The sequence below is a fragment of the Ostrea edulis genome, chromosome 8, assembly GCF_947568905.1.
Source record: "Ostrea edulis chromosome 8, xbOstEdul1.1, whole genome shotgun sequence".
Lineage (NCBI taxonomy): Eukaryota > Metazoa > Mollusca > Bivalvia > Ostreida > Ostreidae > Ostrea > Ostrea edulis.
In genome coordinates this window covers 26520762-26540341 of record NC_079171.1, presented here as the reverse complement: position 1 = coordinate 26540341, position 19580 = coordinate 26520762, and the positions used below count along the sequence as shown (strand labels likewise).

Sequence of the window (19580 nt, the reverse complement as noted above, 5' to 3'; positions counted from 1 at the left end):
ATATTCTCATAAACCTTTGGACCCTTCTGGGCCCCTAATTTAAAGGGTCAGCCCCTTTTGCTTGATATCGTAAGAAAGGTCATGACATTTCAAACATTTTTTGTTCAACAAGTATTTAGAAATTCTTTACCGTTCTCGAGTTATTTCTAGAAGTAATTTTTAGGGGCCAAACTGTAGCTCCCTAATGGGGCCACATAGGGTAAAAACGAAAGATGCATATTGTTCAGATCATCATTCTGAACAACTTTTGTTCTTTATTGCTTTTCAAAATATTTGTCGTTTTCGAGATACAAGGGGAAAAAATTTATGGTTTTGGCCCTTAAAATCCCTTATTACGTAACATATGACCTAAATTTTTATCTGAATAGATTTGGATTGTTGAGATGAACATTTTTTGTTCTTTGACTTATACCAAAATATTAACGATTTTTGAGATATTTGATCTAGACTTTGAGCCCTTCTAGATCCCTAATTTAAGGGGCTAGCCCCTAAATCTTGATATTTTCGAAAAAATCTCGTAAATGTGCACAACTTTTGTTCTACATGTCTTAACAAAATATTTGCAAGAAAAAAGATATTGGAGATCAAAGGTCAAAAATCGCCGAAATCGGCGAACAATTTTGGCATCCATTTTTTCAGGTCCAGGCGAGCGCTTAGGCAAATCGCCTCCGGTAAAATCGAATCCCCCACAAATCTTCTAAAATGTTTACTCTATCTTGTGTAGAGATTTCAAGACTCTAGCTTCAAAACTAACGGAGGAGATGTGTGGACAACAAGACCCTTCAAAAAGTCACTAAAAGAGAGATAACTCCTGACCGGAAGTGACGTCAAGCACGAAATTTTGCAAGCAAAGTCTCGTTACCAAAAGACATCTTTCCTGAAAATTTGGTGAAAATCGATCGAGAAATGGCTGAGAAAAACGCGTGTACTACCAAGGAAAATAATAATAATAATAATGAAGAAGAAGAACGCGAACAATAATAGTAAGGTCTTCCGCAGGAGACGGAAGACCTTAATGAAGAAGAAGAACGCGAACAATAATAGTAAGGTCTTCCGCAGGAGACGGAAGACCTTAATAATAAAAATAATAATAATAATGAAGAAGAAGAACGCGAACAATAATAGTAAAGTCTTCCGCAGGAGACGGAAGACCTTAACTAATCAAATATCTTATAAATACATGTTTATGTCTTTCTGCTGCAAAGTATTGAATTCAGATTGTCATCACCTGTTTTGTTTCATCCAAGAAATAACTTGCCAACCAGGCAATTATAAACCAATCCACTCGTGCAATTCCATCGGAAAAATCACAGAGTAGCATGTATGTGAACGCAGTCAAAAACATGACCAAACCAACCTGTAATGATAAAAGTGATCTAAGACAATTTAATGACAATACATTTTTAAACTAAAAATACTCATAAACAGCAAAGTATTGAACCTTTGAACGAATTTATTCAACACATGCAAATAGTTTCTATTGATCTCTGATGTCACTTCCATTGCAATCGTGTAATCTCATTGTATTTTAGCCTAGCTTTGCTGAAAGCAAAATCCTGGATGTGGGCACGAAAATCGTCAGCCCCATTTTAATGCCTCTTTTAGACACATGTTTCTATATGAACTATACATGCACTATACAGGGGATGCTTACTCCTCCTAGGCACCTGATCCCACCTCTGGTGTGTCCAGGGGTCCGTGTTTGCCCAACTATCTATTTTGTATTGCTTGTAGGAGTTATGAGATTGATCACTGTTCGTTATCTTCACCTTGCATGCAGCTGCTAATTATGTTCCCCAAACGAAGTTTGGGAACATATTGGTTTTTCTCTGTTTCTTATTATTATGTTCCCCAAACAAAGTTTGGGAACATATTGGTTTTACTGTTTCTTCTTCTTATTATTCTTATTATTCATATGTTGTACGGTGTGACCGTTGAGACGAGCGAAGCCCATTAACATCTTGCAACACGACTTGAAAACATTTTATCGGCCTCTTCATTTAACGCGGGAAATATAACGCGGTGGATGTAAACAGTTATATTGTGACGTCATATTAGCTGCAATGTTTTTTCTTCTTCTCTCAAACCAAGCAAAACCAAAACGTTTGAAGCTATAAGAAAGCTTGTCTGGAATTCAAAAAGATTTATGGTACTTTCTAAACAATCTAATCATTTTAATTACGGGTCTGTCAAAGAAGTATACCGCAGTGACGGCGACATTTTTCCAGCAGCATTATGGGTAATACTCATCTTTTTCTCAGCTGAAGAAGAGCAAATCACGTGACTCATATGTGTAATCATTGTAGCGAGCTCGTCGCGTCGCGAGCTTCGCTCGCTAATATGATTACGGTGTGACCGTTGGGGCGAGCGCAGCATATCTGAATACATTTTCAAAAAATTTATATTGAAAACAAGGAGAACTGATCTGGTTCACTGTCAATACGTAGGATTACTGTCTTGCTCTTCTCGCCAATGTAGAAATCAGTTTTTCGGGAAATGCAAAGAGCGTGTTGTGACGTAGCCTGGTAGTTGTGACGTGACTGTTTACATTTCTTTAGACAATATTTTAAAAAGAAAAAGAAAGGGGGAAGAATATGATTGTCATCCTTTCCTTTCAAATAAGAAAGGGTTGTAATACTTCAAAGATTTTTTTGTAATACTTCAAAGATTTTTTTTATTATTATTTTACGAATCGAACCATCCGCCATTTTGTACGAGGGACTTCTGGGATTGGCGTCAAAAAAAAAAATTCTTGTTAGAGGTTGAGATTTTTTTGTCCACTAGTGTTCTCGGAAACGGCTTAAGGTAGTGACGGATAGCAACCACGTGATCAGTAAAAATTGTGTATTTTCACGTGAATTCATTTTCCGGAATTCCTTACTCCGTCATAGAATAATCGAAAAACAAAAAGGGGTTCCGAAAGTGTTTTGTTGCTGTGACTGACTCGTACTCGCCTAGAGAAAATATGCACATACCACATAAGTATACGTCAATATCTGTAATAATGGTAGATCAAATGTTTCATCTGTGTGATACTTTTTGCTAATCGAAATGTTAAACCAACCACCAATCCATGTACATAGATGCGCTACGTAAACAAAGTTGTTGATTGATGCATCGTAATGTCCGAGTGCAGCATGCTGCAAGATTAAATACTGTTTATACAGTCATTGAGAGGCTAAACAAAGTTTCTTGCAAGAAGAGGAAGTTGGTGGATGTATTCAACTTGGTCAACGAAATCATAGTTTCGTTTGGTGAGTGAAAAAAATGCCATAAATTTGTATTCAAAAGTTCAACTCACATTTTCTCTGCTATTTCACAACGCGATTTATAATAACATCTGTAAGTTTAAACACACGACGCGACATACAATAGATGTATTATTTTGTATGTATATATGTATTCCATGTGTGCTTAAAATATAACTCCCACCTGTGCATGTGATTGTAAACGAACGGATGTCATGTAAATGTATACCACATTTGTAAACATGGGCTCTCACAGCTCTTTTATTAAGAAAATATCGTTATGAAAATAACCGTTACGAAAATAACATACCTTGAACTACATGTATAAAAGTAATGAAAAACAAATGTCTGTATAGACCTACTATGTAGGGGTATGAGGGAACCGGATAGAAAGTGGAGGGGGGCATGTGTTGAATTATAATTCCCTAGACTATAGTATGTATACATATACTATTACTTTGAAATTTCAGTGACCTAAGAAATATATCAAACCTGAGGTTTCGTGTTTCACACAAACATGTAGGTTGGCAAAACCTTTTTAAAAATAATGTAAATTAATCACAAGTCTGCATATGCCCTCTCGTAGGCAAATGTATGCACTGTATGTATAAGTAAGATACGTATACTACACGTATGCCCTTCTCTTGACCCACATTTTGTAAATAAAACAGATATGATAAGTCTATGGCAGTTTATGAAAACATATATACATGTCATCTCATATTGCAATTTATAATTTTGAAACATCAGTATTTAAATTTTCACTGAATATGTGTTGAGACACAATTTTAAAATTCACATTGTCTGACGCAGTCTAATTACTCAATGGCATAATATAGACCTAACTGTGCAAATATCAATTATGATGATCTTTTTTCTAGGCATCAGCCTGAGGACCAAGGGAGGTTAGATAGGACCAGAGCAGGTTGATGTGGATTTCGAGTCAACAAATATAACAGCAAGAGAGGTACTATGTTTTCTTTTGATAAACATTTGTAAAGATAATTCTGAGTATATCAGATGAATATCTTTTTTGCTATATTTAAATATATTTATCTATATTTTGAACAGGTACCCCATTTACAGTGATGATGACATATCCCCTGGACCACCACAACTCCACAAATTTAAAAACGTTTGATCAAGTTCCGAAGATTAAAGAACTACTGCAAAATTTGGGACTTGGATGAAAAACATTAATTCACTTATATGAGCTCAGAGCAGTGGATGTTGTACAACATACTTTAAACTAAATTGTGAATTTGAGGGAAAACAAGTACATGTACTCGTGTATTACATGTACATGCCTTTTGAAAGACAATAATATTGCATAGATGTAAAGGAAATTTCAATGTTGATTATTCTTTCTTAGATATATTAGTAAAAAATGTGCACATGATAGAATATCAATTTTATAACTTCAATCAATGTGTTTGGATTTTCCTTGTAATTCAAAATTTAGTTGAAACATACATCATTGATACATTATTGTATATCAAATATTTAGAAAAGTTTCATAATGGAACTAATTCACCCCCCCCCCTTATACATACAGTGAACATAGACCTTCACCTGGGGAAAACTACAGTTAGTTGATGCAATATACATGTACATGCATTCTCAGTTATCCAATAGTGAGTTTTTGTTTCATTGTGAAACTACAATTAAAAATCTTAAACTTATGAAAGACACACCTATCTGTGAGGGCAAGATGACTCAGATGGACTTGCATGTAGTGATCCATGGGCAGTCCATGGGTCTCTTTCCATTGATATTAATTATTTATTGAAATATGAAATGGTTATTTAAACATATTTGGTGTATTATACTGTATAGTGATATAGATTGCTATCAAAAATATGTATAGGTAATAGATTTGGTCCAGTTATTACAGGGGGGCCTCCGTGGCCGAGTGGTTAGAGCATCGCGCTCAAAATCACGCGGCCTCTCACCTTTGTCGGCGCGGGTTCAAATCCCGCTCGCGCCGGTAAGTGAGAAAGTTTCCCAGTTTACTTTCGGAAAGTCGGTGGTCTCTTCCCAGGTACATTGTATCTGGGTTCTCTCTTCCACCAATAAAAACTGGGCGCCACCAGATAACTGAAAAATTGTGTGGCGGAAAACATCAAACAATCAATCAATCAATCCAGTTATTACAAGAAATTGTATGAAAAATAACTAATTATTTAGGCAATCATTGTGAGTGCGAAAAGGTCAACTGCGATAGCACACATTATATATCATTCTTAAATGGCTCATAGAAAGTTCTAGTATTGTGAGTTTGAATGCTCAATGTGGTAATTTGGGAATGCTTAATCATTTAAGGTCAATAGTTTATCTCTGCTGACTGTATCTCTTAAAATTCATTTCTAGAAGGGAGGGGGTAGGGTTACAAAATCTGACATAGTTTCAGATTAAACCTCATTTGGTATATTTTTTTCTATTCAATATTTTAGATACTACTTGAGCAGAATTTTGTTGTTGTCAGAAAATATATGCCTGATAGTATTTGAGAAACGCCATATTTAGGGTAAATTTGGCCAATTGCCAAGTCGAATCATCCCAAAGTTTTCCTTAGATGCATTTTGAATTTCTAATCAATGTTGATTTTTTTTATCTGTTTGTGTTTAATTTACATAACTATATATGACAAACAATATTTCTGGTGTCAATAAAATTTTTATTGGCTTCTGTGTTAATTTGCTCAATTTTGTTATTTTTTGCCTTTTGGGGCTGCTAAAGAAAGGATTTCAATTTCGCTTTCCTCGAACATTAACCTGATTCCTTTTGTTGATTTTTTGATATGTTTTAGGATAAAGTCAAAATGTTATAATAAATAAAATTGAAAACAATTCAATGAGCTGTTTTTTGGGGGCTAGCTATCAATAGCTACCTTAAGGGATCAAGATGAAACCTTTTAAGGATCATAGTATAGCATATGTAGATGTGCGGAACGAAAGTCATTTTCTCTGAAAATGCATGCATGTGCATTGGATTTTTTGTTTACAAAGTTTGGAATGCGTCTAACTTTTTTATTTTTCTATGAAATCGTTTGATATTTATATCGTAGGTGAAACTTAAGACCCTTAACTTTTTGACATGGTCAAAATTTCAATTTTGCACGTGCATGTACGTGTGCTTCAATTTGATTGGATAATACAAAAACGCCTATAACTTTCACCTCAATAAAAGGAAAATTAATGATATTTACAGGATAGGTAGACATGCCAAATACCTACAGATCAATGTAATAAAAATTGCAAACGCGCATGTGCACGCACGTGCATTGTCTTTTGAAGGTTCATATCTTTCAATGACCATAACTTTCTTTTTGTTTTTTGTCAAAATCATTTGAAACTTGGGTTGTATATGTATCTTGGGATTCTTAACAAAGGTATAGTCATAATTACTATTCAGCACGTGCATGCAAGCGTGCTAAATTCTGATTGGACGATTTTCAAATCGCCATAACTTTCTTATAAATGATGGAAACAATATGAAATTTATAGTGTAAGTATATCTATCAAATTTCTATTGAATGACATCAACACGGATGCTGAGTCATACTCACGTGCGAGTGTATGGACGTGCATAGCTTTTCTTTCATTTTTCGGGTACTACAATGGCCATAACTTTTGAATTAAAAACTCAAATGAATTCAAATTTATCCTGTAGATCTATGATATGAATGCCTATTGAATGATGTTAACAAAAATTCCATTATCAAAATTGAGTGCTCGTGAATGCGCGTGCATTGTAATTTTTTACGTATAAATTCAAGTATTGGTCTATAACATTTTTAGATTGCAATGAATTGTTTTGAAATTTAGGTTGCAGATATGTTTTGGGCCCCTGCATTCATTGATGGTGTCAAAATCACTCCCCCGTACGCGCATGCACGTGTGCTAAATTCTGATTAGTCGATTTAGAAATCGCCATAACTTTCTTGAAGCAATCGATATAAAATTCATACAGTATGTACATCGTTCAAATGTCTATTGAACAGCATCAATAAAAATGCTGTGTCGTACTCACGTGCACGTGTATTTATTTTGGTCCTCGTAGTTTTGAGTTGCTGTTAATTTCTCGTTTTTCATTGAGCTGTTGTGAAACTTCTCTTGCAGTCATATAGTAAGACTTGTAATGTATTGACAAATTATTCACCAGCACGTGCGTGTGCGGGCTTGCACGTGCGTAGAATTTTCAGATGTCGATAACTGATTTGTTTTAGAATGAAATTAACTGAACGTTATAAATTAGTTATATATTCAGACTCTTCACAGATTCATATGGTCAAAACCACTGGGTACTGAAACAAATGACACCACTTTCTAAATGGGGGAATGTTTGGGGAACATCTGTAACGGTCCCCGTTACAATAAGTACTAGTTTTGTTTATCACAAGTTGCATTGGTAACAACAACAGTCTCTCTTTTTCTAATAAAAAAACACGTATCGCCATTAAATTCATTTACATGCAAGAATAAGTCATATGGAAATCCGGGTTAGAATTGGCCCTCAGTACCTCTTGCTTATCGTAAGAGGCGATCAAATGGGGGCGGTCCTTCGGATGAGACCGCAAAAACCGAGGTCCCGTGTCACAGTAGGTGCGACATGATAAAGATCCCTCCCTGCTCAAAGGCCGTATGCTCCGAGCATAGATCTACATTTTGCAGCCCTTTAGTGGCAAAAGTGACATTTCCATATGAGTGAACAATCCTCAAGAGTGACGTAAAACAATATACAATCAATCAAAGGCTGCAAACGCCGATCATCGACAATGGTGACGTTTCCATATGAGAGTAGTGCTTTGGGGGGATTTTAGGATTTCTGGTCGAGTTCGGTGGTCTCCGATATTATTCTCTATCTTTGGTTTATGAAATTCAGACGGTTTAAAAAATTTCAGTCACTTGGAGCTATTACGGACTTCATTTTATGAATTGGGGTTAGAAATTCATTTTAGAAATAATATTTAATGCTGTACATGCTATTTGATAGCTTGATGCAATGCTCAAACACTTTGTGTAGTCGTATAGTGTCAGGACCCAGCTACAAGTCAACCAAAAAATAATAGGCATGTTTCCGAGTTCATTTCTGCATATCTTGGGAAGTATACTGAATTTCGGGATGAACTTTGGTAGTAATGTAGATTGATTATGTTTAAATAAATTAAAATACAAAGTAGAATTTGATATCAATTAATTTATTGCTTTTACATCGGCTAACTTGGGTATCCTATATTTAGAGTTATATACCTTTACTCTTTATATAGTAAATTCGACCCCAAGTGATGCAATTGCCTGTGGGACAAACGGACGGACGAACGATGTGATTACTATAGAATTCCCGCATTTCATGCAGGGCCCTAACAACACGGATAGTATAGGCACCCCGTGTCAATTTGATATATGAAATTCAGATTGTCTTGTACCGAAGTAACAAATTGTATGTGGTTTGCAGTTTTCTTTGAATTTTCATAGTTGAAAATACAGTTATTTTGTACTTACAAAATTGAATTTCTGATATAATAAGAAAGTTTCCGTAAACTTTTACGCACATGTTCATTTTTGTCGGCTCGCTATGACGATCGATCCGTTGACAATGACAATGCAAAGATAGAAGAATGATTGGTGAGCGCTCGGTGAACGCTATTGTTTTTGTGAACGATAAACGCAACACTGAAATGAGAGCGCACGGTGAGTAAATGTAAATGATTAAGAAGAACATTTCAGGAACTGCATCTCATCATAAAAGCCGGGCTTTCAGTACTTTGATTAGGTAATGTCGCCAGAGTCAGTAAAACTTAAAAAATAGCGGATTGAAATTTAATTTAGATTTCACTATTGATTAAATTTGTACTGACAAAAATAATCTAGGCATATCCAAATAACATTTTTCCATCTCTGCCAATGTGTTTGATATTTTTCCTGATTTTGTTTGACCATTACGTTACCGTTATCAAATGAAACAAAACATCCATTAATATCTCCATCTAATTTATTATCTCTCCACCTTCATTCACACAAATATAGTTCATTTATATTTATCACCATATTGTTCTTATTTTTCAAATGCTTAAAGTAATACTGACACATTATGTCAATCTGTTTCTATACAAACCGAATTCAGAAGAACTTTCATGACAGGAATCCGATATTGTTTGTAGAGCCTATAAATATATAATATACATTTGTTAAATACTCAGCACATAAACATAAAATAGGCTGATAAAATATTCAGCCTGTAAACATAACATAGATTTGTTAAAAACTCAGCATGTAAACAAAATAGATTTCTCAAAACACTCAGCTATTTGTGCATTTACCAACAGAATGATAACGAACAGCGATCAATCTCATAACTTTTATAAGTAATACAAAATAGACAGTTGGGCAAACACTGACCCCTAGAAACACCAGAGGTGGGACCAGGTGCCCAAGAGGACCAAGCATCCCCCGCCGACCGTCCACTCCCGCCGTGAGCTCCACATCCCGATCAGGCAAACGGAGCCATCCGTAGTCAAAAGAATTAAATGTATCGTCTCAAGATCAATATCATTATTGACATCACAAATTCTTATGAAAGTTACGGGTGTTGCTAAACGCGGCACGGAAAACGAAAGTTTCCCAGTTTACTTTCAGAAGGTCGGTGGTCCCTTCCCAGTTACATTGTATCTGGGTTTTCTCTTCCACTAATAAAAACTGGGCGCCACCAGATAACTGAAAAATTGTTGAGTGTGGCGCAAAACAGTCAATCATAAACCTATACATTACTATCAGAGATGTGTACAGGTCAAGTCTAACTAGAAATTCACACTGGTGTAACGATCTGATTTCAAATATATAGGGGTTAAGCCAATAGGCTATCTGAGTCGACAAGGGATGCTTACTCCTTCTAGGCACCTGGTCCCACAGCTGGTGTGTCCAGGGTCCGTGTTTGCCCAACTCTTTATTTTATATTGCTTATAGGGGTTATGAGATTGATCACTGTTCGTTATCTTCACCTTTCATTGGAATAAAATGGGAAAAAAATATTTACGCATGGAAGAATTCGTATCAGCTGTAAGAGTTAATTATTCTTTTAAATTTCTTTACATGTGACCCCCTTTCAGTAATGTGGTCAGTATGTTCTTACCACTTCAGCGGCTCAATCGTTCTGTTGAACATCAAAATTGGCAACAGAAGGGGGTGAAACAGCGTCAAGATGAAGAACAGGAGACCCTAAAACAGAAAAGTCGTCTCTACATTTTATATCTTATTACGTCACTTTAAAGATGCTTCGACTCATCGTGGTGGTACCAGTTTAAGGTGAAAATCTCTACAATTTAACCAAGTGCATTTGTTATGTCGTCTTTATTTTAACGTTTGGTCCCTTGTTTGTCTCACTTCTCTACAAGATCTGTTCATTCATCTGGAAACGTCTGTGAATGTAGAGGAAGTGTCGCAAATAGTTTGCAAGGATTTTTGCTTTATTAGGTCACTCGAGTAAACTCAGGTGACATATTCCAATTGGTTGTCGTCCGTCGTTGTCGGTCAATTGAACATTTTCAACTTCTTGATAACTGTTTTTCTATTCTTTTCAAATTGGATATGAAGCACCTTTAGGACAAGGGATACATAAATTGTAAATTTTTGGATTCCTGTACCCATGGGGCATAGGAGCGGGGCACATACTTCCAAAAATTGACCATTTATCAAAAAAAAATCTTCTTCTCTATAACGGCAGGTGTACAAAAAACTAAATGCAGTGATGTAAAGCAGAAAGGCCTCTACCAAAATTGTAAATCTCTTGATCCCTGAGGAAGGGGTTCTAACCTGAGGGCGTGCCCAAACTTGATTTATATTGTTTATGTGTAAAACACTTAAATAACATCTTATTTAGTGCTAATGATACTAAATTGAAATCAAATAGATATTTAGAAAGAGCAGGTAATCCTTTACAGAAACTATAAATTTGATGTTCTAGGGAAAGAGGTTTTGGTATTAGGGTGGTCAGTTAATAAATGTGTGAACAATTGAACATTTCTACATTCTTCTTGACAACTAATATTCTAATTCTTTGCAAATTTGGTATGAAGCATCTTTGGGACAAGAGGGGGATATAAATTGTAAATTGCAGGACTCCTACACTCCTAGGGGCGGGGCAGGCAAAAAGTGACTAAGTTTTAAAATCTTCTCTACAACCGCATATCTTAAAGAAATTAAAAAACAAAACGGTGCCAGTGACCTCCCCAGGCAAGTAACCTAATTACTTGAACATAACAACGGCAGTAATTTCTATTGTCAAAGTTATTGAATCAAATAGCCAAATCCTGGGATGGGAATCCTTGTGTCAAGGAGTAGAAATCTAAAAACTAAAGTAGATGCTTAATGTGAATGCATTCGCCAAGTTTAAAGTCCGTAACTCTTTCAAAAATAGGTCAATAAACCCAAACTAAACTTCATCCTTAAGTCATTGGCATAATTTTATGAATACATTTTCAATTCAATAGCCGCAAAAATAACCAAAGAAATCGGAAAAAGCCTTTTGGACGGACGGACGCACAAGGGAGTCATTACAAGGCATCTGCTAATAGGTGGTTTCGTAGTAACGAATGCGATCAATTTCATAGCGTGAGGTTTTGAATTGCGCAACATAACACATCACATAACAAGTGATTTTCATATGAAGCAGAATTTAATCAAAAACTTCTACGTGAGAAGAAAAATTCTCTTCCTCTGGCCTACAATTCGACATTTAGATTTGTCTATTAACAATGATAACTTTCATTCATATGTCGACTAAATGGGGCGGTCCTTCGGATGATATCTCAAAAACCGAGGTCCCATGTCACAGCAGATGTGCCACGATAAAGACCCCTCCCAGCTCAATGGCCATAAGCGCCGAGCAGAGGCCTAAATTTTGCAGCCCTTCACTGGCAGTGGTGACGTCTCCATATGAGTGAAATATTCTCGATAGGGACGTAAAACAATATTCAAACAATCGATTCGATGAAAGGTAAGGCTAGCGAACAGTGATCAAAGCGATAGTTGGGCAAACACGGACCCCTGGACACACCAGAGGTGGGATCAGGTGCCTAGGAAGAGTAAGTTGATGGTACAGGGGTTTCAACAGTCTCGATTGAAGTCAGCATTTCGCCAATTCTATGGTCGTTATGACGATCTAGTTCGTCAATACAACCCATCGTTGGGTCAAATGCTGTCTGTTATATTTCATACCGATTGTTAGGCCATTCTTGGCACACTGATTTTGAATACGGATATCTCCGTTTACCTGATCACGATATAGGGCTCACGGCGGGTATGACCGGCCGATAGGGGATGCTTACTCCTCCTTGGCACCTGATCCCACCTCTGGTGTGGCCAGGGGACGGTGTTTGCCCAACTATCTATTTTGTATTGCGTATAGGAGTTATGAGATTGATCACTGTTCGTTTTCTTCACCTTTCATGTAGTGCTTTATTTCATGTTAGGTTCAAGTTACATTACGTTGTTAGGCCTTTCTTGGCACACTGATTTTGACTACGGATTACTCTGTTTACCTAATCAAGATATAGGGCTCACGGCGGGTGTGACCGGTCGACACTGGGGATGCTTCCTCTTAGGCACCTGATCCCACCTCTGGTATATCCAGTAGCCCGTGTTTGCCGAACTCTAATTTGTATTGCTTATAGGAGTTATGAGATTGATCACTGTTCTTTATCTTCATTCACCTTTAATCTTAATAACTGGCGGTAAATTCAGGCACAATGTTTTTTTTTTTTTTTCATGTTTCGAGAATTTCAGATCAAGCAATTATAATGCAAGAAACAGAAAGCTGGGGGTCTGAGGTTGTTACTGACATTTATTGTAGGTGTAAGACGAAAGTTATTGAAATTCTGATCCCTTTTTACAGAGATTCCAGGTGCAATTTTAGAGCACTGGATATGATCTATTTTTTTCTTTTGTAATTAAGTAATTATAGCGTGTACTATATAATATTTTAATACTTTCAGCCTTTACCAAACAAATAATACTAAATATTGTACATGCAGCATTTATATCACTATAGTCAATACAATATCGATATTCTTTTAGGACACCACTTTTCTACACGTATTGCATGATAGTGAGGGAGATATGAAGATTTCATAGTTATTTCGGATTTCAAACATTTCGGTTGAGCATCACTGAAGAGACATTATTTGTCGAAATGCGCATCTGGTGCATCAAAATTGGTACCGTATAAGTTTTACATTATGACCCCTGGGTCGAGGCCTCTGCTGGTGGACTGTTAGTCCCCGAGGGTCTCTACAGCCCAGTAGCTAAGTACTTCGTTACTAGCTTGAAAATACGGATATATATTTAATTGCTGTTATAAAATTTAGAAATTCATTTCAAAATTAAGGATTATCTCCCTCATGCATAGCTCTTATCCTTGGACGAATTTGGCTCCACTTTTTTTGGCACGCTGTTTTTGGCTATATTTAGCTCTAAAACTTCATAGTTATTTCGGATTTCAAACATTTCGGTTGAGCATCACTGAAGAGACATTATTTGTCGAAATGCGCTTCTAGTGCATCAAAATTGGTACCGTATAAGTTTTACATTCACCCAATAAAAAATCATATTCCCTGAGGGCAACGCCCTTTTTTTCTTTGGTGAATACATTTTCATATATCCCGAACATTCATGCAATATATTGTTTAACATACCGATGCAAGGGAAGACTACAACAATGAAATATATATATATTGTATGTAGCTGAGATCGTCCTAACGGTAACACCAATTTTAACAAGAGTATCGCAGACGGTACAATATACGCCCGTCGGACAGTGAGCCTTTGACTGAATGTCGGGGCAATATCTGTATCCGTAATGAAAAAAGCCTGGAAAACTGTCTGACGTATTTTAAGTCCAAAACTAGGTCAAAGATTGACCAATCCAGCAGGAATGTAAACTGAACTTGTATCCCTCTGAGAGGAAGCCTTTGACTAAATATCAGGGCAATATCTGTATCCGTAATGAAAAAAAGCCCAAAAACTGTTTGACCTAATTTTTTCCAAAAGTAGGTCAAGAATAGACCAATCTTGCTGAAATGCAAACTGAACTTGTATTCCTCCAAGAGGAAGCCTCCGACTAAATTTCAGGGCAATATCTGTATCCATAATATAAAAAAAAACTGGAAAGCTATTTGACCTACGTTCAGTCTTAATGTAGGTCATGGACGGACTAATCCAGCCGAAATGCAAACTGAACTTGTGTTTCTCTGAAAGGAAGCTTATGTGTAAATTTCAGGGTAATATCTGTATCTGTAACGAAAAAAAGTCCGGAAAACTATATGACCTACTTATAGTCCTAAAGTAGGTCAACGATGGACCAATGCAGCTGAAATGCAAACTCACTCTTACAATTCTTGAGGGAGATATTATGACCAAATTTCAAAGTTGTGCATGCATCCGTTACGGAAAAAAGTCCGGAAAACATGACCCCGGACGGACGGCCAGCCAGACGGACAGCGTCATAACATAATACGTCCCGTCTAATGACGGGCGTATAAAAAATTCAGTACAATATAAGCTGTATGAAAAATATTTTTGATACCTTTCCACTCTTTCCATGGTTACTGTCAACCTTGATTTGTTATTATAATTATACTATGTGTGTGAATGTAAGAATGTTATTATCAGATACTAAAATTTGTAAATAAGAAAAGACTTACTTGTTTAAAAGAAACACTTTCTTGTTTGTACCACATCTGACTGATGACTTTTTTGACGATTTCGTCGTTTAGATAAGCACTGTTTTCTGTCTTTATGGCGTCTGACAAGTAACCGTGATTCAGGAGAAGTCTGCCTGCGTGATCAATGCGTTGTCCTGATATCGTCACATCTGTAGTTCTCGTGTTGCCCTTTGTATCGGTCTCATGAATACCACTCGTTATTCGCAGGGCCTGCTGGGTGCACATTCTTTGGAAAACATACAAACTTTCCAATAGTTTTGCCTTTGATATCTTTGATATCTTTACAAATTGTAATTTGGATGAATTGGTTTAGCACACGGAGACTTATATCTTTCCTTCCATTTTCCATAGTTTAAAAACACAAACATTTAGGGATCATCTTTAAAGTGGAAAATTACAGTACGTAACAGTCACCTATATGTACAGTGTATATATGCTTCAACCAAGGAACAGTGTTGTGAACATATGATAGTAAATTAAACTTGTCACACACCAAATATCAAAGGTCTGTGTCAAAAGACAAAAAAAAATAATAATAATAATGACCCGGACAAACCTTCGATGAGAAGTTGGAGAAGAAGACGAATTCACACTATAATAATATGCCCCCTTTATAGGGGGTGTTGCTAAAAGGCGGAACGGAAAACGGAACTGCATTTAAGAATTATGATTGATGTACACCAAAAATCGAAAGGATATACTTTATTATGATTAAAATGAAACGTTTGGGAATTTGTTTGCAAGCGGTAAAACAAATTTATTTTAAAATTTTGCATCATAAATTGATTAATTGAAGGTAAACGTTTGTATAATAATTTACAAAGCATTTTAAAATGTCAGCTTTGACAGATGTGTTTTGCAAGCAGCGAAATCTATGGGTAGAGAATGCAAAGAACACAGGTACTTTGGGGGGGGGGGGGGTGGGAATGGCAAAACATCATTAACGCACATTTGTAAATATATACATGTAAGTTTACACACAATACCGTGTATGTGTATACTTACAACAGGGAGTGTGGTATGTAAATAACAACGAAAATTCATGATCTTATTAAATCAGCAAGTTAAACATCTTGTGTTTCATATATTATTTTTTGAACTAACAGAGACTTTGTGACCGCAGCACTCCAATTCTAAATAGGGCGGACTTCTAGCAGTTTATTTCTAAACTAAATACTTATATCTTAATATTAAGATTATAATGAGATGACCTTTTAATTCCATACAAGCATAAATTGTCTGTAAACCTTTTTAGCTATTTCATATAGATCTGTTAATTCCTCATACTATGGATCGTAAACTTCACCGTAATTTTCATTGGTTCTCTTTCAGTCTTTCTTTCCAGCTGTATATATTCGGGTTCAACACTAATCCGCAGGATATCGGTAAATATACAAACTTTCACATAAATCGATCCCAAATGAGACAAACCTTTTATAGACACCGGACTCGTTCGCTTTAAAATTTGATGCGATACATACATACATGTTTTATACCAGATGTACAACTAAATAACAAATAAAAGCATGTTTGATCTAAGAAGACCAAGTTTGGGGGAAATTGTTGAAGAAATTAATTTTTACAATGTTGTTTGGGGGTGGGAGGTAATTTATTGGATATAAAGTTTGAAAACTCAAGTCTTCAAGTCTTTTTCAGTATGAGTATTTTTTTCTTTGTTGATATTTTTCATGGTAAGTTATAATGATTTTAAAATGCATTTAGTACGAAGTAGATGGAACGATAGATTCTGTGGATGACTTCCCGCTCTCTCTGTGTAATTTCTGCTTCCCTTGTTCATGATAAAACTTTTATTTTGTAAAATGCTGACCTCCTCATAAATTATTGCATGAAATATTTTCCGTTCCGTTCCGTCCCGTCTTCCGTTTCGCCAACACCCCTTTATAGGAAGGGGCATGATAGCCATTTCTTTATGAATGCAAGTTGCAATGCGCACAATAATACAAAGCTACTCAATAAATATACTACGGTGTATTGTAACGGCTGAGATTCACAAGCGTAAAACGTTGCAGTTCATGCCCTCGTGTATTTCAAAATAATTTCTAAAATACAATGCTTATCATATTCATACATGCAATTGTTCCCTGTTTAGTTACAAAGTGTAATAAACTCATACATGTACCATGTACGCCCCCTTCCCAAAGTAAATCGTGATATTTATATATTCGCCATGAACAAGGAATACGACCATCTTCTAGATTTGATAAACATGCCTATGTGATTTGATAATGTGCGGCAACATTTAACATATCATTGAAAGTCGAGTGATATTTGACCTTTTGACCCTTACGTATTTCCAAGAAATAAGTATACCGCCACCAAACTTAATCTCGATTTATATGATACAAAGAATGTTGATGGCGTTAAATGGACAAATCACAATGCGTTTCAACCTCACAGTAAACAATAATATGCGGCAACAGAATGTCAACCCCAGAAAACATAACAGCGTTATAAATCAAGTTCAGATCGTTACAACTATTGAAGTAGACTAAAGAAATCCATGATACATACGTTTTCATCTGTAAGGCCTTGTCCTTTTGCAGTAGACGCGTTTTCCAATTATCAGCCGTCTCTTGTAGAATAACACATCCAATCAGGAGATGGGGAATTCGGACCTATACCGATACAAGTATCAACAGATTCCAATCAACCGTGACGAAAACCTAACTTGATCTTTAGTTTGCCACTCTGAAACTACACTATACGTTTCAAATGAATCATTACGAGCATAATGGAGTCTATCAAAAATGGGACAGAGGGACAGAGAGAGAGAGAATAAAGCTATAATCCCTTTCAATTTTACCAAGCGGTATGCAAACATATGGTATGCAGACATGAAACCCGAATAGTAGTGAGTTACAAACTATGTATCATATAAATAAAAATTGTAAATTAAAAGATTGATTGTATATTGTTTAATGTCCCTCTCGAGAATCTTTCACTCAAATGGAGAAATCATCATTATTGGCGAAGAGCTGCAAAATTTAAGCCTATACTCGGCGCTTACGGCCTTTGAGCAGGGAGGAATCTGTATCGTGTCACAACTTCTGTGACACAGGACCTTGGTTTTGCGGTTTCGTCCGAACGACCACCCCAGTTAGTCGCAAGGGGTACTGCGGACCTATTCTAACCCGGATCCTCACGGGACGTGAATTAAAACGCCTTTCCCTCCCGCATTAATGATATCCATGAAAGGGTTCTTAAGAGCAGAAAAGTTTAAAATTTGATATCAAATCACTAAGGGCCTCAATCCCCTTCAAGGTTACCTGTATCTCATGGTTAATATCTCATTACCCAGCAAAAAGTTCTTAAGCAGGTTATATTTTCTTTAGTCTGGTATAGTTTAGGTCTTTAGGACTACCAGTGCACAAAATATGACGGATGTAGAGCAAAGGGTTCTGAAGATATTGAGCGGACCATGCGTTAGGATTGCAATCACTATGCCCCATCTTTTGCAAAGAGGGTGTACAAATAGATTACCAGTTTCTGCAAACTTCAGATACTTACATGCACTACTTCGATTGAAAAAAATGAAGTAACATTACACTTACGCCGCCTATTTCTATAAGTTGCTTAGCGCCATCATAGTATCCCTTTCTCAGAAGTGCGAAAAACATCAAACCAAGAATGTCGGAATCTTCTGGAATAAAGCGTACGGTTTGAATAAGTTTTATGGTGGTGAATAACTTCAAATACATGCTCAATATTGTTCTCTGTTTGCAACAGTTGTCATTAGTGTACATTGCATTGCCAATATTTAAAGCAAGGGGTACTTAATTACTATGATTGTCTGTCGTGTTTCACACCGAATGTTAAGCTATTTTTTGGCACTCAGTTCTGACTTTTCCGTTTATCTGATTCCACCTCTTGTATATCCAAGGCCCGTGTTTGCCCAACTCTCTATTTTGTATTGCTTACAGGAGTTATGAGATTGATCACTGTTCGTTTTGTTAACTTTTTATGGAATTAACCGATAGTATAAATTCGGATTTATTGAATGGAAGGGTTATATGGAACTACAGATGAGAAATCTTATGAGGTATTTTTGAGTAACATTTCCATGGGTAGTAATTTTGATGTGCATGCATCATCAGGTAGTGCAGATTTAAATTTATTGAAATCATACCCCGGAAGGGTTGGGTAGGGCTACAATAGGAGATCGAATGTTTACATGGTAAAATACCAGATATTTTTTTAAAAAGAAAGATATATTCTGATGACAGGCAGGGTCACTATCAGCCTCATTGATTTATTTACATTTATGATTTTTCCTTTGATATGGTAGCCGTTTCCCAGCGAATGTGAACGATATGCGTGTGATTTATCATTATTTATAAATATAGTGCGAATATTAACACGACTGGAAATTCTCTGAAAAATAGAATATAAATACTAGAAATGCATTACTAGTAATGAGTAGGTATTCCGTCAGACCACTTCCGGTACACAGCTTTCTCTTCGTACAAGAATCATTCAGATGTATCAGAGAATGTGACTGGACAAATGGGAAGCACGTGATCGAAATTTTACTCATTTATCGCAACTTTCGGTAACAACCGGAAGTAATATTTAGACGTCAAAAGCAAAGCGAC

At 36.2% G+C, this 19580-nt stretch overlaps 1 protein-coding gene across 1 annotated transcript in view; it reads right to left on the bottom strand.

Annotated features, from left to right (window-relative positions):
- Nucleotides 1-1213: 1213 nt before the first annotated feature.
- The window catches only part of LOC125672788 (uncharacterized), a 116082-nt gene continuing 97715 nt past the window's right edge, over nt 1214-19580 (bottom strand). Inside the window, exons 25-30 of the mRNA XM_056147524.1 lie at nt 18540-18628; nt 17500-17603; nt 14947-15193; nt 10380-10465; nt 9366-9414; nt 1214-1357 (exon numbers count right to left, since the gene is read on the bottom strand). Of these exons, the coding sequence (XP_056003499.1) occupies nt 1214-1357; nt 9366-9414; nt 10380-10465; nt 14947-15193; nt 17500-17603; nt 18540-18628 (719 nt within the window). The remainder of the gene's footprint in view (nt 1358-9365; nt 9415-10379; nt 10466-14946; nt 15194-17499; nt 17604-18539; nt 18629-19580) is intronic.